The 22,649-nt window shown below is 42.8% G+C and overlaps 2 protein-coding genes across 3 annotated transcripts in view; one reads left to right on the forward strand and one right to left on the reverse strand.

The window, feature by feature from the left end:
- mtmr1a (myotubularin related protein 1a) overlaps nt 1-2,953 on the forward strand; it is a 16,683-nt gene extending 13,730 nt beyond the window's left edge. For both annotated transcript variants that reach the window (XM_004080019.5, XM_011487745.4), the window contains 5 exons: nt 703-795; nt 915-1,028; nt 1,104-1,147; nt 1,225-1,357; nt 2,315-2,953. In XM_004080019.5, the coding sequence (XP_004080067.1) occupies nt 703-795; nt 915-1,028; nt 1,104-1,147; nt 1,225-1,357; nt 2,315-2,473 (543 nt within the window). In that variant the 3' untranslated portion in view covers nt 2,474-2,953. The remainder of the gene's footprint in view (nt 1-702; nt 796-914; nt 1,029-1,103; nt 1,148-1,224; nt 1,358-2,314) is intronic.
- Nucleotides 2,950-21,553, reverse strand: cd99l2 (CD99 molecule-like 2). Its single transcript, XM_023949031.2, has 9 exons — nt 21,359-21,553; nt 20,262-20,318; nt 15,351-15,467; nt 14,866-14,946; nt 14,730-14,798; nt 11,559-11,606; nt 11,360-11,479; nt 11,023-11,088; nt 2,950-8,010 (listed from the first exon to the last, which is right to left on the reverse strand). The coding sequence occupies exons 1-9, from the start codon at nt 21,414-21,416 to the stop codon at nt 8,006-8,008; spliced, it is 621 nt and encodes a 206-aa protein (XP_023804799.1). The 5' UTR covers nt 21,417-21,553; the 3' UTR covers nt 2,950-8,005.
- Nucleotides 21,554-22,649: the final 1,096 nt, after the last annotated feature.

The raw sequence follows: 22,649 nt of genomic DNA on the forward strand, positions 1-22,649 counted from the left end.
AAAAAAGCGTATTTAAAAAAATAATTAGGTTTGTTTCATTTCATTGACTTTTGTCCTTTATGTTCAGGTTTTTGACATGATGGTAAAACATTTAGTCTACTAAGAATAATTTATTATGGATTGCATTTATGTGTAACGTTAAAGCCATGGATTCTACACCAATGTTGTCATGTCTATATTAAGTAATAAAAGGATAAAAGCAGGACAGCACACCAAACCCATTTTAATTCCATCTGCTGCAGCTGAAAAGAGCTCTGAAAAGTTAAAATTAGGAGACTAAAACTCCATGTATAACTCATTTTAGTAAATATTTTCAAAGCTTTTTCTTTTTTTTTTATCAATGTAGGGACTTTATTTTGACCATGTTCTCATTTTTAAGGATTTATCTTGTATTGAGTCTTCGTGTTTAACCACATTTAACAGATTTAAAAGAAATCTGTTAAATGTAACGTAACCTTGTTTCGGCCGTTGCTTCTTTTTTACCAGCATTAACTGTTGCTAAAATAAAAGCAACCATATGATAGAAACGTTTCTTTGGATTACGTTAGAAATGTGCCATTTGCAGAACAAAGTAATGAAAACGGGTGTGAGCTTAGAAAATGAACTAGCGTAAAGAGTTTCCATTTTTCTGTCGGTGCCTCTGTTGTTTGGGCTCTAACGCATCATCACTGTATGTCTGATCTGCTGTGTCATGTTCTGCAGCGAGTCGGTCACGGTGACAAAGACCATGCTGACTCGGAGCGCTCGCCTCTCTTCGTCCAGTTTGTCGACTGCGTTTGGCAGATGACTCGTCAGGTAAAAGCTCATCTTTAGGGCTGTTTAGCCTGCTAATGCTTTCCCCTCACATGTCTGTTACTGTATCCTGTGATGTGCGTTCATGGATTGGTAATGGCGTGTTTTCTCTGTGGTCGTAGTTCCCATCTGCCTTTGAGTTCAACGAGCTGTTCCTCATCACGGTGCTGGATTACCTCTACAGCTGCCTCTTCGGGACATTCCTCTGCAACAGTGAACAGGAGAGGGTCGCCCAGGTCTGCGCAGACACTTGAGCTGAAAGCGATGGGAACTCACATGAGAAAACCATAAAACCTTTGTGTCTTCTGCAGGAGGTCCAGACCAAGACGGCCTCCCTGTGGTCGTACATCAACAGGTAAAACGCTCGCCACGCGGGAACATCTGAGCGCTGGAGGTTCCTGTTCTGACCGTCTCACCTTTCCTGTATTTCAGTCAGTCTGAGGATTTCACCAATCCCTTTTATGAAAACTACCAGAACCACGTTCTGTATCCGCTGGCGTCTTCCAGACACCTGGAGCTTTGGACCGGCTACCACGCCCGCTGGAACCCCCACATGAGGTCCCAGGTATGCCAGGAGGAGAACCGTCAAAGTAGCAGAGCGGCTTCAGAAAGACCACATGGGCCTTTTGTGGTACCAGTACCACGTTTGGCATGGATGTACCTCAGGACCTCCTCTTTCAGACATATTTGAGATCTTTTTTCACCCAGGCTTAACAAAATATGGTCTTTTAACTTGGAGGTGCCTGCAGATTGTGTGCTGTTCATCTTTTAGCACATCCTTCTCACATGCAAAATCAGCAGAGATTTTCCCACCACACCCTCAGTTTGTTGAATCAGTTTGAGTCTGCAACTCTCAGTATCTGTCTGTCTATCCGTCCGTCCGTCCGTCATACAAGTTTTCTTTTCATGATCCCCTCGCTGTGTGAAGTTTGCATGTTCTCCCCGTGCAGACGTACATTTTTTTCTCCACTTTCCTCCCACAGTCCATAAACATGCTTCAAAGGTTACTTGGTGTCTCTAATTTGCCTGTCAGGTGTGACCCCCCAAAAGAGAGTCGGCGAGTTTGGAAGAGGAAGGATGCCCATCCCCTCATTTTAACTTTGATCTGAAATTTGTATGAAAAGTGGGGGCGTGGTCAATTCATTGACGGGTAACCATAGCATCGCCCATTCAAACCTGCACAGGCTCACGTCCAAACCTGTCTGGATGGTTTGTTGTGGTGCTTTTTGGTGCATTCTGTCTGCTGCAAACCTTAAACATCTTCCGATTGGCCCTAAAAAAGTCTGTGGGTCATGTGACCACACCTTCCACCTGACTTTGTTTGCAGTCACTGGGCAAAAGTTAGCCGTTTATTCTTTGAGCCTGAAGTCCATCACACTAATGTTACCATGGCAACCATCACATATTTTTTAAGCACATGGTGGGTCGAAGTGCATTCAGCGTAGGATTTCATGGTGCTGATGTGGAAACGGCGTCCTCGGTCCAAACGCGAGCGTAACGGCGGCCTCTCTGTGTGCTGCAGGTCCCGGTGCATCAGACCCTGAAGGAGCTGCTGATCCTCAGAGCGGAGCTGCAGCGGAAGGTGGAGGAGCTGAGGAGGGAGGTGTCTGCACGCTCGCCGTCCTTCTCCTCCGAGCACGCCGCCTCCCCGTCGGGAACGCCGCTGCACAGCCTTGTCTAACACGTGACCCGCCTCGGATCTGATTGGACGTTCGACCCTTTGAGGGACGGCCATCCCTCCAGACTTCCACATCTGCACATCCGATGTCCCTCTGTGTCCCGCCTCCACTCCTCTGATGGGACTTCACTCGGCACGTCGGGGGTTAACGATGACCGTCTTTCTGTCCACCAGGCTTCCCAGAATTCAAAGCTGCATAACGAATGGAGGCGGGGCCAGAACCGTTGCTGTAACACAGCTCAGTCTGAGATTTGCCGCTCTGCATGGACGCGCTGGAGAAGCTCCTGGCCTCGTGTGGGACTCCTTATTTATCAGCTGTGGTAACTTAAATGGACCCAAAAAAAAGGAACATTTGTGTTTTATTATTTAAAATTCTCCTGTTTGTGTTTCTCTCCCACTGTCATCCGTGATAATTGATCTTTTTTTTATGACATGTTTTAAAATCCACTTCTGACATTCCATAAAAGTGAAATCAACAATTCAGAGGTCTGTTGTTTATTGGATTGGTTTATATGAGTAAATACACCCGCAGCATTCAGGCCGTGGAAAGTGTCAAAGAGAAGGAAGTTCACGATCACACGTCAAGCTGTAACAAAACAACAGTTTGTAAAAGAGAAAAGCATGCATCAAAGAGAATCAGAGGAGCGGCCTCCGTTACTGAGAACACACTGCAGTGTCCCGTGGGGGGGTGACGGAGCTGGATGTTGGCTGTTGGGGGGTTTCCAGCTGGTGGAGCTGGTGTGACTCTGGCGTGGCGCGGTAACCACGAACACGGCGGTGAATGTTAAGGCAGGTCAGGCTTTGGCTGAAATGCTTTCAAAGTGAAACCGAACAAGAAACAAAAAAACACAAAGAATTGTGAAAATTGGAAAAATAAATCTAAAATACCTTCAAATAAATACAAAAGAATTGTATCTTCAGCATGACATGAATATTACATTTGCAGAACCATTTCATACGTTTCATTTAAAAGAAATAAAAACCAAACAAACCCAAACTTCTGACAGCGGTGAGTCCAGCTGAGAGAAAATTCAACTTCGATTTCCTGTTTCCATCAGTGAGAAACATTCATTGTCACCAAACTTCAGATTGAGAGTTTAAAAACAGGACATTTGTCATGGTTTTGTGCGCCACAAACATTCATATCTACACACAAATCAAGTTTTATCAGCGTCATCTTCCCACCAAAAAGTCCACATGGTTTTTAACAGCCCACCTTGTGGAAAAAAAAAGAAAAATGCAAATGATGGAAAAGGCTCTTTTGGCTGCCCGTTTGTGTTTGTTTGCATGACAAGTGGCTACAGTTACCCTGAAATCACAACAGGAAGGAAGCTGGTTTCTCCTGCATCCGCTGTAGATGAAACGTCAACTCTTTTTAACCAGAAACCTTCAGATTTATTCACTGAAATCCATCACTTCTGGGCTAAACTCGTTGATTTACTGCAGAACGTCTCGATCCGGTCTGGTGTCTTAAATTAAGACGACGACAAACATCATCGTACGAGAACAAAACAGGTCACCGCTTCATGGTGAGGCCTTCAGGGACGCTCTGCTTCGGCGGCAGGAGGCGCCTGTTCTGGTGCGGCTACACTTTTCGGATAAAATCGCAGCATTGGGCCGAAGCTCGAGTCACTCCAAAGGCCAACAGTCCACAACAAAACCCTCCCCTGAAGAACCACAACTATCCACGACGTATCAGAAAAACGCTTTAGAGAGTATGCACTAACTAACACCTAGACTGAAATATGCATTGTTTCAACACTTCTACTGGTACTAACACAGCACTGCTCACAGCAGCAGCAGGAACAATCTCTTCATTTCCAAGCTAAAGTCTTCTGCTCACGTGGATTTTGGATCCAGGAGACTTCACTCCGCTTTTGTGCTAGAAAGGATGAAGGTGCACAAACCAAAAAAGGCCACATGGTGCTTTCGATCACCTTTCATTGCTGTTTTTAAAGTTCACTAGCAATACGCCAACGGTTCAAGCATCACATTTTGTAGGGTCCATTTGTCCGGTTTCAGGTTGAATGCTGAGTAACTGCTGAATACTTATCACAAGATCACCTGACGGCTCGCTACAAGAATGGCAAACTGTAGAGAATTACAAGTTATTTGCTTTACGGAGAGTAAATGCCACACAGTTGAGTACAAAATACCTTTTTTCAAACACAGTCAGAATATTCAGAACCACAGATGAACAAACAATGAAAGTCAAACAGTAGTCATGTGTCAAAACTACGGTGGCCCCAAAGTGCAACTCAACACAAAAACATGTTAAAGGTCACAAACACGAGTAAAAAAATAATATTTCAGAAACCAACATTTCAAAAAAGGCAGTAACAAAAAAAACCTCAAACGTAATTCCACAAACCCCCTACGAAACACAAAATGTTATTTCAAAAAAAAAAAAAAAAAGAAACAAAGAAAAAGGAAACGTTTTGGAAACAAAAGCAACTTTCAGAAATCAAAATGAAATGTTCAAAAACAGACTAAGAAACTGGAAACCGTCTTTATAAAGGGACATCCCTGATTGGAGGATGACGTTTGTTCATCTTCTTATTTGGTAAGACTTTTTTTTTTGCTTCAAAAGTTGGGTGATCGTTTTACGAAAAAACATCTTTGTTTTCTTTCTTCAAAACGACATCCTCCAATCAGTTTGTTTCCTTTTTTCATTTAGATTTCTGGAGGACATTTTGTTCTCCAACATGTTTTTTTTACATGTTTTGGTTCCTAAAATGTGATGTTATTGTTTGCAGTGAGTGATTAGTTAAAGTGATTTGCACCTCAGGACCTTCATTCAAAGAAGCAACCTTCCGTTTCCCTTTTTAAAAAAATGTAACCCCTCATTGCTTTGGTACCCTTTTTTTATATTTCTTCATATTTTAAAGTTTTTTTTTTTTGCTTTCTCTAAATTTTATTCATTTTTTTTTCTTTTCCATGTCTTCTTTTCTTTTGCTATTTCAAACTACATGCACTACTGTTAAAAAAACGTCAAGTTTTCGTCCTACTAAACCTGTTTCCTGTTAGACCCACAAAAGCTCTGGATGATGTGGCTTTGAACGTTTTTCCACCGTCTTATCATTTTACAACAATGAAACCAGAAACATCTGCAGCTTTCAGCAGCATTTGTTTTAGTGCAGACAGGAAGATCACTTTACATTTCTTTTGGCAAACATTGGACTTGGGGTAGGGTGCAATAAGTAAAAAAAAAGAGGATTCGAATCTTTCCTATAGCTGCTGCAGCACGGACACTTGTGTGGTTTTTATTTGCTGCTTCTATATGTGGAAGGGACAACATCTGCTGCTTTTAAAGGAAAAAAAAATCCCCCCCAGAAAAAGTTTCTGTTCACGCGTTGCCAAATAATCTCTCTGGTGACCTCTAAAAACGTGTTTAAGACCCACTCCAATCCTCTTTAGATCTATTTTTAAAGCGTATAAGCCGTTTTTAGCCAAAATAAAAAAAACAGGTTGTGTTTTCTAGGACATACTGTAGTCTACAACGTCCTCCATCATCACAAAAGTCCCCACATGTTAAAAAAAAACATTTTCATTGAAGTGGGTCTTTAAACAGAGCAGCAAATTACTAAGTTGACACAACTAAACAGGCAAAACCTTTTTTTTGTGGTTTCATTCTTGTTACAGTGGGAAAACGCCCCAAGCTGCAGTTCTAATGACATTTCATTTGTCTAATACAAGACTCAATCATCTGATTGCTGATCTTGTGTCTTCCACATCCAAAAACGCACACAGGCCAAATCCGAATTCTCCGGGTCCTCCCTATTGCTCCCATTGTTGGGGCATTTGGAGCTGTAGCGGTGTCTGAAGGTGTTTTTTTTTTAAGCGGGAGCAGTGGTGACTAAGGGCTGGGTATCCCTCCGCTGGTGGAGGCAGGAAGGCATTTCTTCACGTTTGCGTGATGTTCAGATTTAAGAGTAAGTCATGACTTCTTGTTTTAGTATGAAGTTTTAAGGTGACCAAACCGATGTTCTGTATTTTCCGAGCGCTGGCGACCGGCGACTGTTGATGACATCATCAAGTAGCAGTAACGTCTGAATTTAAGGACACTGGTTGTGTCCCAGCCTGACCACTAAAAAACGATGTAGTGCAGCACTATGCAGTGCCCTGAATTTTAAAAGCAATTCGGACACCACGCTCACTACTTTCTTTCTTCTTCAAACAGCGGATATGATGTCATCGAATTCACGAAGATAAATCTAATTTAAATGAGCATTTTGCAACGATTATTTATGAGTCCACTGTCTTCTTAACATTAAAAACGTTAATGGTTTATTTAAATAATACATTCTTTGGGCTACAATTGTTCCGACACAATGCATTGTGGTCTATATTCGCCGATCTACTGAGCATCGATGCACATTGGTTTGCAGAGACTTCTGGGAAATTTCTATGGCACTGGATTAGGGCATTGTAGATTCGGACAGCACTGCAAAATGGCGAACGCGCTGTGTAGTGAGTAGGGAAGGAATTCAGATACAACCTCTGTTTTGTTTACAGGGCTAAATGTAGGGGTAAGAGCCCGCAGGGGGAGAATTCGGACTCGGCCTGCGTCATAAGTGTCGTCCTTCTACATCTGGCTGTGAACACAATAAGACACAGCCAGATGTTAGTGATTATGCGTTGGGGGTGAAGTTCAGCTGGTCTTTCGGGACCTTCCGTTTGGCAGAGGGCTTCTTCCTGTGGACCTTCCTCTCTGACGCGTCGGCTTCCTGTCTTCATGTCTTTAGGCTCCCGGTTAGGGATGAGGCAAAGAAGCAGCTTCTTGGTGACGGTTTGGAAGGGCGGGAAGGTTTGGCACAAAAACTAAAAATACTGCACTCCTTCTTCCACTGCTGGGGGGGGCTTTCTTCCTTTTTGTCAAGTTTTAGATGAAGAAGCATTAAGGCAGATCCATGTCGTTCTGACAGAGTGAACACAGTTCAGCTCTCTCTGCCTCCAGAGTGTCAGCAGGAAAAAACTGCTTACATTAAAAAAAATCCTCTCAATTCATTTGCTAAAATCCTTGTAGGCGTTTCTCCATTTTCCTGTCCTTCAATTGGAGGCGACAAGTGCATTCTGGTCTATTATATGTGTCTCTTTTTCAGCTGCAGGTGAACCTAATCCCCTTTTCTGGATGGGATCCATGTTTCTGATAGTTTCCTTTTTCCAGTTGCGTCACCATACTGATTATTCTACAAATTCACTCCTGACTGTTTCAATCATGAGATATTTGGGACATTTTAAGATCCCGGCATTAAAAACAAGGACATCATTTACAAAAAGTCCAAAAAAAAGAAGCTTTTGGGGCAAATCTGAAGCCAGAAACGGTGAAAAGTCATTGATATGCGGCTGAACACATTCATCAGAGAGGTCGACATCCCAGCCTCTACAGTACAGAGCTGCAGGATAACAAGGATTTTTTTTTTTGCACGTGTTTGTGTGTGTGTTGTGTCTGTGGGTGTGCACGTAGGTGTGAGTACTTCTTCCAGGTGACTGCTCAGCAAGGGGGGGGGGGGGGGGGGGCTGCTCCAGCTGAGTCTAAGCTGCAGAAACACAAGCAAAGTGGGCGTTAATCCTGGGGAACACCAACAAACACATACTTATTTTTTTAAATAAACAAATGTTTTAAAAACTGGCTTTTGTCTTTATTATCAGGTAATTAAGCTTTTTAAGAAAGTTTCAATTGTCATAAACTCTTTTCTTAGTCTGAAAGTCTTATCTTGGCTTCTCTTTGGATGTATTTTTCTGAGTATACGTCACGTTTTTTTCCAAGAGTGTCATTTATACTCAAGTGTGAATGAAAAAAAGGCCCATAAATGTGTTATTTTCCCACTAATAACCACTAGAGGTCCCTGTAGGTGAGCGTATCAGTATTTTGTTACTGACAGCAATGAAAGACGTGATTACAGATGCTTTTGTGGAGCTCTTCACCATAAATAAACCTGATCTGTCACCATCATCTGTGTCTTCTCCATGCATTGGAGTCCGTGTAGCGATAGGGCTAAAAACATCAAACTGTTACAACACATGCTTATGAATTGTCTGACACAGGAGGTGTATATTTGAATAAGCCCCTTTTGTAATTTAGGCAAAACTTTATTTATATTAATTCTGCTAGTAACCGTTTTTTGTTGGACCAGATGGAAAAGAAGAAGAAGAAAGAAGAGACAGGGATGTTAGAGATGGGGGAGGGACAAAAGAAAGGCGGAAAAAGGCGGGGCCTGTCCACACACACACTCACGGAATTGTGACGATCAAACCTGTTGGCTCCAAAAATAGTGAGCAGCGAATCTGACGCGCTTCAAAAGAGAAGCGGCAGACGTGAATCGGTGCGCTTGGCAAATTATTTTAGAAACATCGCTTTTCCCCCCCAAAAGTGTAACTTATACTCCAGTGCCTCCAGTTATACTCATAGCTATGACTCTCTTTTCTTCTTTGTTATGCCTTTTTTGGCTTATAGTCCAAAAAATATGGTACATACTATTTTTATGAGAACATTGGTTTGTTCTTGATGATAGAGACTTAAAGGGTTAATATCACGCAAAACCACTTTTTTGAGCTTTTCAGTGTATAGTTATAACGTTCTTTCCTCAGAAAAACCCCAAAGCGGTATTTTGATCCGTTCACACATTTCAGAGACTTCCTCTAAAAACCTGATCTCTGAGCGCCAGCCCCTCCCAACCCACAAAAATGAGTGGGTTCCTCACATTGTGACATCACAAAGTGAGGGACCGCCCCTGTCAGGAAGAGTCTGCACTGCCAGCTCCGCCCCCATGCTAACAGACACGCCCATGTGGTGCGAAACGAAGACATGCTGCCCGAGGTCAGCTTAAAGGCCCGTACACACTGGGACGAATATTCGCCAGGCGTTATTCGCCAGCGTTTTTTGCCACGTTTTTTGTGTTCACACCCAGGCCATTTTCGCTGACGATGAGCCGAGCGAACATGCAATTTCATTCCCTGACATTAGATGGCGCTTAATGTAAACAGAAATACTCCTGTACACAAGGTGGCGCTGCGCAACTTTACGCTTCTTAAAGTCGCTTTTCACTCAGAAGAAGAGAGCAAGTATTTACGCGATTGTCAGAATCAAACAAAAAAAACGTGAATATTTCCAGCACCAGTTGCTCCAACTGGTGCTTGGTTCGGGGATATTTTAGAATGTCCCTCATTATTTCGTCGCGGCAGTGTAGACGCTACTTGGTGTCTATCTTCTTCGCTGGTATGTGTGCTCAGCAAGGCAGTTTTGTGTTTGAGCGCCCCCAAGTTGTGTTTTACTGTAACTTCAGAAGCTCCAGACACGTGTGCAGAAGCGCCATTCTCATTGGTCGAACAGATTTCGACGCGACGCGTCGAAAAAAAAAAACGAACCCGAGGCGTTTTTTTTTTTTGACGCTTTGACGCGTGGCGTTTTTTCGCGTCGGTGTGCACACTCTCGTTGGTGCCCTTTGTTTAGTCACGAGGAGTTAAACGTCGGCGAAAATCGCCGGCGAAATTCATCCCGGTGTGAACAGGCCTTTAGAATGATGTCATGAAATGGGCGGAGAGATCGAGTCGTTTTACTTCCTGGTAGGAAAATAAGCTGCCAAAATAACTAATATTTCATAAAAAGTCGTTCTTTAGTGTGCTGAAGGCAATATTTGATCATTTATATATGGATATAGTTTAAACGGTCAATGCATAGCACGTTTTACTCTAATAGGCCTATCAATAGCATTATATAGACCCTTTAAACTTTTCTGTTTCCGTGACATTCCATGCATTACTGTAGAGCAGGGGTGCTCATTACGTCGATCACGATCGACCGGTCGATCTTCAAGGACATGAGGGTAGTAGATCGCGGGACATAGAAACATTAAAAAAGAAAAAGAAAAGTACTTGTTAAAAATCCACCAGCCAATCAAATCCTCACAGAGAAGTACGGGACTTGATTGACATGCAGAACGGCCAATCGGACATCCTCTGACACATACGTCACTGCAGACGCACGTTTAAATTCACTGAGCGCAAACTCTTTCTGCCCCGCGGCACATCATGTCCCCGGCAGAAGACTGGAGCGTGTCTCCTCCTGCTCTCAGCTCTGCAGTTCTCGGCCGATAAATACGAGCTCATTAAGGAAGCTGCGAGGCACGCGCTTCGTACGGAGCCAGCAGCGCCAAATGCCTCATAATCATATGCCACGCTCCCCGCATTGCACCGTTTACAGCAGAGCATGACATACGATGGTTGCTGCTTTCTGTCTGTGTAATAAAACGCCTCATCTGTTAATACAAAAGTATCTTTGTGTAATCTCACTGTGTAGTTTTTAATCATCAGTACATAAACAATAATGTTCAAATAAACATGTAACTAATAAACATAACTAACAAACATTTAATAGTATTTATATATATATATAGTATTTATATATATATATATATATGTGTGTGTGTGTGTTTGTGTATAAATGTATATATTTTATAGGTAGATCTTCAAGACATTGTCGATTCAAAGTAGCTCACACGCCAAAAAGGTGTGGGCACCCCTGCTGTAGAGGGCAGGTGAAAGTTACCCACCTTGAGGTTCTGTTGCCACCACACCTTCAGGACTCTCATTTTTGTTCATTTCAGTGTTCAAGCTCTCTGCCAAGAAACAGAAACACAACATCCAAATTCAGGAATCTAGACCAAGCCAAAGGGTTTGGAAAAAAAAAGGAAAGAACATCTCATTAAATCATCTAAAAGTTAAATCGGAATACAAGGGGTGAGGAGGAGGGGGTATCAACAGAAGAGTGAAACTCATCCCTTCAAATCGGTTCTACTACCGGCTAAAATGAACTCACACATCCATTATCACCAAAACAAAAACCGGTTCTCCTTCTTTGACCTTAAGCGGCGCTCAGGAAGGCCTTACGCTGGATACTGAAGCAGAACTTCTTCTTCTGGTAGGAGATGTAGCTGCTGACCGCTCCAACCAGCGCCATGGCGACCGCACTCACAATCCCAGCGATGGTTCCCACCTCTGCTGTGGTCTCTGTCGACAACAACACACGCAATCATCACGCTAAGGCAGCCACGTCTTCCATAGGAAGGGGCGGAGCCTGGAAACCCACCGTTTGTGTCGTCAGACGAGTCGATCCGGTTGCTGCTGCCGCCTGACCCTGAGGTCAGAAGAGAAAAGTCAAATCTCTGCTGGAGGGAAAGGTGGCAGTCCGTACTGTCCGCTCCAGAAGTCTCCTTTCAGTCCAGGACTTCTCAATCCCAGATCAAGTAGGGCCACAAATTTAGACTGCAACATTTTGTCAGACCAAAGGTCAGAGGCGTAAAAACAAGGACAATAACAAAGGTTGATGAGACGCCACGGGCAGATTGTCGTGGTAGAAAACCAGGAATTCAAGTATGGCTGAGTATTACTGGGAAAACCTTTGATCCATTCAATCTCATCCACATATGAAAGAAAGAAAAAACATCAATTAAAAAATATTATTAAAAAAATTATTGTTCAATTTCTACTTTACATATCTTATTATTATTCAGAGAAGACAAAACTAACTGAATAGTACATTTTCATTAAGATGTAACGACAATAAATCTTGAATTTGATTATCATAATTTTCATATTTTAAGTATGTAATGTAACTGCTTACTTAAACTTTAGACAACTTTATCTGAAAATGTGAAAAAAAATAGAAATGAAAGTGCTGAGAGTGAAAGTGTGAAATAAACTTTAAAGAAAAGTATGTAAATGTACAGCTTCAAAGAAATACAACTTTTTTTCAGCAAAACGCTTATATTAGGACATAATATTTTAATTATCAGAGAAAAGTACCTACATGTGAGTCAAATTTCAAGATTAAATGTTGTCCTAAAACAGCAGGACGTCACAAATGCATTTAAAAAATCCATCGGTAAATGTTTTCACTTACAAGGGAAAAACATTTTATATTCCAGAGTTTTTATCTCGTTTTTTTCTGACGGTAAAACGGCTTTTCACATGACTAGAGGTCTAAGCTGAACAAAGGTGGTACTTCCAGTCATCAAATCAGGAATTCTTACAGTAAAAGTGTTTTTTTGATGATGACTTTTTCTATATGTCTTGTTTTTTAATTGTCTTGTGGAGCAGTTTTCTTTAACGTTGGCCAATATTTTGAATAAACCAGCCTGTAAGATGTGGCAGATCAACACAAAATGAATGATTAAAAAGATGTGGTAGGAATAAAAAATAGAGTAATAAACGTGAATCCACAGAGTCTGTAACTTTATTATTCAGCTGCTGCAGTTCTACTGGGAACAACTGTCACCATAAATGGTATTTGGACCAGACTTCTGGTTTTTGTCCGTTAAATAGAGATTTAATTTATTTGGGAGGATCGTCTTCGGTTTCCTCTTTGACTCTTTTGCTTTTGTTGACTTTGCTAGCTTGGGGTTTTCAGTTTAGTTGAGATGTTCATAGGTCGCTGCACGGCCGCCCCGTGGTGCAGCGGTAGAGCGGTCGACCCATGATCGATTTAGGTGGGTTATGCCGATTAATGTTATGTCGATCCAACCGTTGTGCTTGTAAACAGTTCATTCTGATTGTGGGTCACTACTGCTTTGACCGGCTGCTCCGCGCCAGTGAACCCTGTCTGTCAGCACAGCAGCCGAACTTATAGCTTTGTGTTTGCGGGTGTGCTTTGTCTGTGGGTGAGCTGCCAGACTCAGGAGAACTGTGTTTCCCGGTGGAACTGTGTCTCCGAGAGGAGCTCGGACCGCCAAAGCCGGTGTGTGTGCTCTTTAAAGCAGAAATGTCGCTCAATGCCTAGAAACCGTTCCAGCAATCACGTAGATTTGTGTTGTGTCCCGACAAAAAAAAGGCTGCTGTTATTCCCACATGTTTACGTGCAGCCAGGATGCAGATTGCGGCATTTCCTGCATGGATTCTATGTTTATCAAACAAGGCTAATGTTGTTAGCGCGTGTTAGCCTTCTCCTCACCCTTTCTTCCAGCTCAGTTCTTCCGCAAAACAAAGCACTGACCCCACAAATAAAAAAATAAATAAAATGATGATGAGTGAACAGGCGCTTCATAATAACCATTACGATAATAAAAGCACGTTTAGAAGATCATCTCGTATATTACTGAGCTGCCACATATGTAAGTGTGTGGCAGCTCAGCTTGTTTACAGCGGGACTCATTTCCTCTTCCGGTATTTTAAAGAGTTGTGCGCGCGTTCAAATGATTTATTCTGACCGAAAGTGTGACGCATGTAGACATTTGTCATAATCGGAAAAATGTATTTCTGGGCCCATGAACACGGTTGAATTCTAATCCGATCTTGGATCCGATCATAGATATTTTTGCACATGTAACCCCGGCTACAGTGTGATGTTTTAAAGAAAAAGAGAAAGAAAAAGCGTTGTGCTGAAAAAGAGTCTGCGAAACAGCAGGATGGAGAAAGGTGAACCACGAAACAGAGAGGGAACGCTGTAGGCTAAAGACTGGAGCTGCATTGGAGGACCACTGCTGTGAAACAGAAAGATCTCTCAGTTTAGATAAGGAAAAAACCCAAGAGATAGGTCAAAATGTCCTAAATTAAAACCAGAGAAAAAGAAAAATACTCTTACCAAGAATTCTTTAAGGAAAACTAAGATGTGGTTTCTTAAACCAAGATTATTTTAAACAAGCCAAACCACACAGAGAACACGTAAATCAACGTTGATCGTGAACCGTGCGTGATTATTGCGCTGTCTTTAAGCAATCAATTAGTGATTTGTGCGTCAATTACGTCATTTTAATGTGATAAGTGTGCCGTTTTCGCGGTATAAGTAGTTATACATCAGTGGTACATCTGTGGAAAGCCACAAATTTGTATCTCGTAAAAATCGCACAAAATTGCGGAAGACGTGCGTCATCTGTTCATATGAACACAAACGGCTTAATTCTCAATTAACAGAAACTTCTGAACAGTTCAAACCCGAACTCACGTAAATACCCGTCGGACAAAACCCCCGATGGACATCTGAGCACATCGACGAACACAAGAAGCATTTCCGAAGAACTTTTATCACGCAAGGCCGAAATTTCATCCTTGGAATATGCGTAGTGGCTGTGTGACACGGCCTTTAGACTCACAGTGGACCGGGTGCCTTGTGATATGGGTCATCGTTCCTCCACACATCTACTGAACCACGTTTCAACGTGTCTGAGCACAAAACAGTGACATGAAGTATTCTTCAGACACTACGGGTTCCTCTGTATGAGACGGCCGTCTGACACGCTGGGTCCTGGGCAGAGCCACAAGTTACCTTTGCCTTTGTCGGGTTTGTAGGAGCTGTCTTTCCCCACATCCACCAGATCCTGGTCAGAAAATCCACCTGAGAGGCAAAGAACAGTTGGCGCACTGAACCAGACGGAGGTCACGTTGGAGACACGCCCACCCACCTCCTTGCCCCTTGTTCTTGTCCCCAGGTGCAGGGTCCATGCCAGGGTCCAAAGCGTCGGCCAGGTCAAAGTCACCTCCAGCTGTGAAGGTCAAAGGCCGGCAGAACACAGGGATTACTGATGTAAACCACTGGTTAGATTAACAACAATGAGTTATTTTATAAAGAAATACAGAATCCAGTCTGAGAACAGACTAAACTTGTCCTGCAGTCCAGGAAGTCAGTTAATTTGTATTTGGTGAATTTAAATAATCGCAGCTGTTTCCCAGTGAAGAAGAGGTTTTTCTACAAATAATTAAATAAATAAGAAAGGTGAGACTTTTATACGGAAGGTGAATCCAGCAATAATTGATCTACTAATTCATTTATATTGGAAATGTGTATTTAAATGTGTAATTAATGAATGAAATATGTATTCTCATACAAAATAGATGTAAATATTTCAGGTTCCATGTCTGTGAGGCACAGCCAGAGGCAGACACTCACCTGGCTTGGTTCTGGGTTTGGGTGGCTGCCTGGTGCTTCTTGGGGCCTTTGGCGTCACCCTGGCCGGCGCTTTGGTGGTGGTTGTCCCTGTATCCAACGAATCTTCTGAAGTCAGTTCTGCAGAGATCAAAGAATAGGATCAGATTTAGAGATTAAACATGTGAATCCTAAAGCTTTTATGTCAGATCTGATATTGACGCTGATCGATAATATGAACATCCATCTTTACAAAAGTTCAGATGTTGTTTGTTTTCGGCTCACACAGAGCAAAAGGCGAAGCCTTCAAGATCAAGTCGTCTTACTTCTGTGTTGGAATGGAACTTAGGAAAACAACTAGTATTTAAAGTTACAATTTCATTATATACGTGGATATAGTTTACGCTAAAAGGATTAAGGATAGCATGGTATTTAAAAATAACCCTGATTCGTGAATACGTATCTGGTACCATATTTTCCACACTATTAGTCGCTCTAGAGTTTAAGACGCAACAGCCAAAAAAAGCATAATAAAGAAGAAGAAAAACATCATATATAGTTGAACTAGATTAGAAGTCGCATTTGTGACGCGTCAAATTTACAGACTCTTACTCTCGTTTGAAGTGCTTTATAATCACTGCTGGATGCTTGAACAAAAATGTGTTCAGGAACTATACGCTCCAACTGCGTGTGGGAGGAGCTACGGACAAAATGCCTCTTCGCTACTTGGAAGCCCTCATTTACAACGCATGGAAGACACGGATCATGCGTTCCAAGCTCTATAAAAACACTGCTAATCACGTCTCCATGTCTGAGTTGATGACATCATTCAGAGTTTCTCTGCTGCGTCTGAATGACGGCCGCTTTCAGCAGTACTTCTGTTTCTCTGTAGCTGTGTTTCCATCAACTAGGAAACTGCGCAAATTGGATTTGCGATAACAAATTCACCGAATGGAAACACAACAAATTTGAAAACAGGTTTTTGCACTTGGAGGAGGTCAGAAGGAGCTGCATTGTGTGTTCGTAGATTTAGAGAAGGCGTATGACAGGGTGCCGAGGGAGGAGCTGTGGTACTGTATGAGGTCGTCTGGAGTGGCAGAGAAGTATGTCAGAGTAGTTCAGGACATGTATGAGAGAAGTATGACGGTGGTGAGATGTGCTGTAGGTCAGACAGAGGAGTTCAAGGTGGAGGTGGGACTACACCAAGGATCAGCTTTGAGTCCTTTTTTGTTTGCTATGCTGATGGACAGGCTGACAGACGAGGTAAGACAGGAATCTCCCTGGACAATGATGTTTGCGGATGACATTGTAATTTGCAGTGAGAGTAGAGAGCAGGTGGAGGAACAGCTAGAGAGGTGGAGGTTTGCTCTGGAAAGAAGAGGCATGAAGGTCAGTCGTAGTAAGACAGAATACATGTGTCTGAACGAGAGGGATCAAGGTAGAAGCGTTAGGTTACAGGGGGCTGAGGTGAAGAAGGTGCAGGAGTTTAAGTACTTGGGGTCAACAGTTCAGTGTGATGGGGATTGTGGAAAAGAGGTGAAGAGGCGAGTGCAGGCAGGTTGGAGCGGTTGGAGGAAAGTGTCAGGAGTGTTGTGTGACAGAAGAGTGCCAGCAAGACTCAAAGGGAAGGTGTACAAGACAGTGGTGAGACCAGCTCTGCTCTATGGGTTAGAGACGGTAGCAGTGAGACAGAGACAAGAGGCTGAGATGGAGGTAGCGGAGATGAAGATGTTGAGGTTCTCCTTAGGAGTGACCAGGTTAGACAGGATAAGGAACGAGTACATCAGAGGGACGGCTCATGTTGCCTGTGTTAGCGACAAAGTCAGAGAAGCCAGACTGAGATGGTTTGGACATGTTCAGAGGAGGGATAGTGGATATATTGGTAGAAGGATGTTGGAGATGGAGCTGCCTGGCCGGAGGGCAAGAGGACGGCCAAAGAGGAGATATTTGGATGTCTTAACAGAGGACATGAAGTTGGCTAATGTTAGGGTAGAAGATGTCCATGATAGAGTGAGGTGGAAAAGGATGATTCGCTGTGGCGACCCCTGATGGGAAAAGCCGAAAGAGAAAGAAGAAAGAAGAGGAGGTTTTGGAGGCGTACCCAAATGAACACATTTTGCAAAACTGCAATGGAGACACTTTTTATTAAACGAGTCATGTGACGAACAACCGGATGGCGATGCGCTTCTTGGTAGGATCTTGGGCACAAATGGCTTCATCCGTAGCCCCTCCCACGTGTAAGGAGCTCGCTGCTGCCTGGCCTGAAGACACAGACGTCTCCTTTGATGGATGATGATGATGAGCGCTATGAGCGAATGTATCTGCTGTCAATCAAAGTATTGTTCACATTCGTGTTTCTGAACGACTTATGGCGTTAGTTGGTTTGTGTTTATTCGTATAATTAGGATTTAATGGAAACAGTGCAATTGCGAAATTGTGTTTTTTCCCCCAACATTTCTAGAAATTAGATAAAGTTTTGCGCATATGTGTGATGGAATCGCAGCCAGTGACCCAGTTTGATGAGTCACTGTCAAAAAGACCTACAGCGCCCTCTAGCGGGTTTTAGCGGGGAAACAACAAACAAATGAGCCTATATATGTTTTAGAAAAATCACATCGCACCCCTGGCCAAACTTAGCAAAAAAAAAAAAAGTAACTTCTAAGAAAAATGTGGTCAGTATTTATTTATAAGGGAAATAAATCCTGTTTTTACTTCCTCCTGCTGCTCCAGGCTCCTGTGTGCTGACCTCTGAATTTAAAGAAATAACAAATCCAAGTAAAACAAACACAAAATATACACATTTGATTTTTAAAAATGTGTGAAGGGTTAAATATTCCTTCCAAAACGATCAAAGACTTTTGTAAAACACATCAAAAGTAAATATGAGGACAGTTCTCTGAAGTACGTAATTGTGCTACAGAATTATGAAATGACTCAGCGCTCACACTGCCACCTGCAGGACATTAACTGAAACTACAGGCTGCAAATAACAAAAACTCAACTGGTTACAACTCAGACATGTGATTTGTGCTGATCTAAGACCAGCGTGTAAATCATGTGTTATAAATACTTCGCCTAAGAAATAACATACCGGGATTCCATTTAAGGTTAGGTAGATTTGGTTTCTAAAAAGAAAGGGTTAATTCACACGTCGTTTTCAGAAATACGAGCGACCAACCCTGAACTTTTTTCTTAGCCACACAGACCCAGAGGAAGGGTTAAGGTTAGAATTACGGTTAAGGTTAATCCACCAAACAGTTCCTAAGTGCGGCTGTCTCTGCAGCTCACAGCTCCTCCAGGGGTGAATTCTCGATTCTGATTGGCTGCTGGGTGTGCATTTAAAAGTGAATTAAAAAAGAAGTTCCGGTCACCTACAGTATCTTACATGTTCTGTATCACTGCGCTGCCTTCTTTAAAAGAAACTTTTGCTTCATCATCTGGACAAAAACAAGCGGTAAGAGGTGAACTTTCTCTCTGAACTGATGCTTTATTTAACACATCGTGATCATCAGCATGTGTCGCTTTCCTTTGCCGCTGCGGTAGAGGGCACCGCCAAACGAGCCGCCTATGGGGGCGCGTTGCTATGTTAACCTGACAACACGCCACGTCACAAATAGTCAGTGTGATCCACAGCAGAAATATAACAAGAATAAAGTCCAAAACCTGGTTCAATATTTATTTCTTTTGTAAGTGACCATGGCATAAGCAGGTACATTTGAATCGTCCTCTGAGGAAAGTTGCTTCTCTGAAGTTCGTTCATTTCTGATAATACACACTTCGCCAACCATTAACCCTTACAGAAGACACTTCACACACGTAGAAGCGTGAAACTTTAACAAACACAATGCAACCTCGGACGCACTTAACATACTTGCAATGCAGCAAGACGCATGGATTTCCATGACTTTTAGTGCTGATCGCATGTAAATAAATGAAACGCATAAAAAATAATAGGAGAGTTTGATGTTATTCTTGTTTCCTTGGGAAACATTTACCAAGACCTCTAATGTGAAGTGGCAACTAAAACAGAAAACTCATATAAATGCTCATTTTGATCATATCATTAACCTAATTAACTAAATATTCATATATTTTTTTGTATATCTTTAATTACTGTCTGCCACAAGTCAGGAAATGTCTGAATTAATATAAATACTTGAATGATGTGATGATGATTCTTAGTTATTTTCACAGCGACTGTATAATAGAACTGGACTGAGTGAGCGTGATGTCATCCATCGAAGACGGATTACTTTTGGCTCCAAGTGAAGTCACTTCAGTTGCAGTGTTTTCGTGATACGGCCGTCGCCACGTTGGAACCAGACGAGCAGTGATTGGTCTAAGTCGTATGACCGGATTCCCAAATACTCTTTCCTCACAGCAGAGCCAAGCCTCAAATTTCTTTTAGAAATAAAGTATAGATTGTGTGTGCATGGGGTCAGGGGTCATATGTGTCAACAGAGGGGAGTGGGAAGGATGAAGGGTAGGATTTTGTTGTAATATTGTTTGTTTGTTTTTAATGTTAAAGTGCTTCAAGTTGCGCAATGCATGAGAATTGTATTTTTTTTACATAAATAAAGTTTGATGGTAACCCCTCTCACCGATCAGGAGTGAGCTCGTTGGAAATAAACACTCCTACCACTTGAAAGTGGGCTGCGGAGGATCTGTCAATCAAACGTTTGACGTGCGACCACATGCTTTTCAATTTATAACTTGAATAACAATTAAAAAAAAAGGTATCAGAGCAAGAATATTTGATTCTGACTAATAAAATGACAGTAACAGCTGCTTGTTTCTCTGTAGAAGTCAGTCTCTGGGAGTTTGGCTTCTTGGAGCCAGCGGGTACTTCCTGTTTGGAATGCCAGGGGGAGGGGTCACTCAGTCCAGTTCTCATGTACAGTCAATGTCCTCCCCTTGCACACGCTCAGAACTTACTTGGCTCGTCCTTCTCATCCAGGGCATCCGAAAGGTCGAAGCCATTCTGGGACAGAACTGAAGAGGAGAGCAGAGAAACACGTCAGAAAGACTCCACCTCTGCAGGTCCAGATGGTGCTGCTGTCCCACAAACACAAACGGACAGGAACGCCTGCAGCATGCTAATCCTCTGAATGCCAATGCTGCAGCGCTGGCATTCAGAGGACGAGCAGGAGCAGAGGCAGACAAAAACCCAGCAAATTCCACCGCCAACCCGCTGCAGTTCCACAACAACCGCGCACACGTTCCATCCGCAACGCGACCCAGGACACGTCTGTGTGTCGTGGTCTGTGTGTTTTGAGGAGTATCCCACCCAAAGGAGCAGCTGCTGGGACGGAGGGGGATTCTGAGTGCAGATTGACAGACTGCAGCTTTTGGAAGTACATCCTAAAGACTTAGAAAGGTAGTGAACGTGGTTTATTCTGGGGAGGACCCCTTAGGTAGGAATGTGTCTGTGGACCGCGGCCCAAACGTGAAAACGAATTGTGATGAAGGGCAGAGAAAATGAGAGCAGAAGTCTTGCTGAGGAAGACCTCACAGCAGAGAATCTGGACAGAACCGAGCAGACTAGAGTTTTTGGGGCCGGATCACAGAAGGAGGTGCAGCAGAGAGAGAGAGACAGACACAGGGAGGCGGGCGAGCTGCAAGACAAAGAAAGGGAGGCTGCAGGTGAAAAAGGGAGGCGGCCACGTCCCACACACGTGTGGTGTTGCTGCAGTCACAAGGAGACAGTTGCTTCTGTGCAAATGGTCACCTTTACATTCAGAGTGAAGATTAAATCACAGAAATATTACCATGCATGTGTTTTGTTTTTTCCCATGATCTGCCTCAGCAGCAGCAGGGAGCTGCCGGCTCAATACAAATTCATCCATGCCAGTCAAAAGAATCATAATAATTAGTAATAGTAATAGTAACGGGAAACAGAAGAACCGAGTCAAAAACCCAACACGTAATATAGAATAATAGAAGTGCCGCGTGCTTCCAGGCCGCAGAGGACCGTTATTCCCCCTGACTCACTGACTGCACGCGGCGCTTCACAAAGGCGCGTGCCGGCTCACCTTCCACGGTCAGCAGCAGCAGCAGCAGACACGGAGCGCGCGGGCGGCGGGCGGCCATCACTGCAGGCGGAGGATGGATGGATGGATGGATGAGGGAGGACTCAGTCTCCACACCTGTCTCTACAGAGGAGGGCAGAGTCAAGACACAATGGCCCGGACACGAGGGACACGCCCACACTGGGCCACTTCCGGTTGCCCTTCAAAACAAAACCAGAAAGCAATGAGACTGTATGTAAACAGTATTAAATCCTACACCGACAAAAAAAAGCTGTTATGACCGTTTAAACATGGTCTCTTTTGAAGCTTTAACATACTCCTGTGACTTTATTATGTTTGCTTAACTTGTTTTACATTGCTTTTATTATAGCTTTTTGACATTTTTGTTCATTTTCCTGGCAAAAGTGAATGTCTTTTGCACATAGTGTGGAGTGTCAATATTTGGTATTTTGTATGTGCAATATTTGTTAATAATAACAATTAAAAAAAATCTCAACAGAGATATAGAGCAGAACGGAAATGCCTCACAGGGGTTATTACAATTCATATTGAGACTATTTAACATTTAAAAACAACACTAATAAGAAATACCAGTTAACATTTGGGCCATTCATTCATTTTCTTAACCGTTTTTCTCTTTTGGGGGCTGCTGGAGCCTATCCCAGCCACTTGTGGGCGAAGGCAGGGGACACCCTGGACGGGTCGCCAGTCTGTCACAGGGTAGAACGTCCACAATCACACACCCATTCACTCTCACACTTAAGGACAATTTAGAGTTGCCAATTAACCTATGAAGCATGTTTTTGGACGGTGGGAGGAAGCCGGAGAGAACCCACGCATGCACAGGAAGAACATGCAAACTCCACACAGAAAGGTCCCCCATTGATGTTGTTTTTCACATCCCCCAGCCGGGACTTGAACCGGGGGCCTTCTTGCTGTGAGGCAAGAGCGAAATTTGGGCCAATGAATAATTTTTTGCCAAAAGAATGCCAGGAGTGTGCAAAGCAGTATTCAAAGCAAAAGGAGGGTATTATGAAGAACTAGAATATGACATATTCTCTGTTGTTTCACACTTTTTGGTTATGTATATAATTCCACGTGTGTTAATTCACAGTTTTGATGCCTTCGGTGTGAATCTACAATTTTCATAGTCATGAAAATAAATAAAACTCTTTGAATGAGAAGGTCTGTCCAAACTTTTGGTCTGTACTGTATTTATGTTAGTGTTACAATTTGTATCCACCAAACAATGAAATGTAAAGAGAAAACAGCATTTTTTCGAACTATAACAACA

This window comes from Oryzias latipes, chromosome 18, assembly GCF_053564925.1.
Source record: "Oryzias latipes strain Hd-rR chromosome 18, Olatipes_Hd-rR_3.1".
NCBI lineage: Eukaryota > Metazoa > Chordata > Actinopteri > Beloniformes > Adrianichthyidae > Oryzias > Oryzias latipes.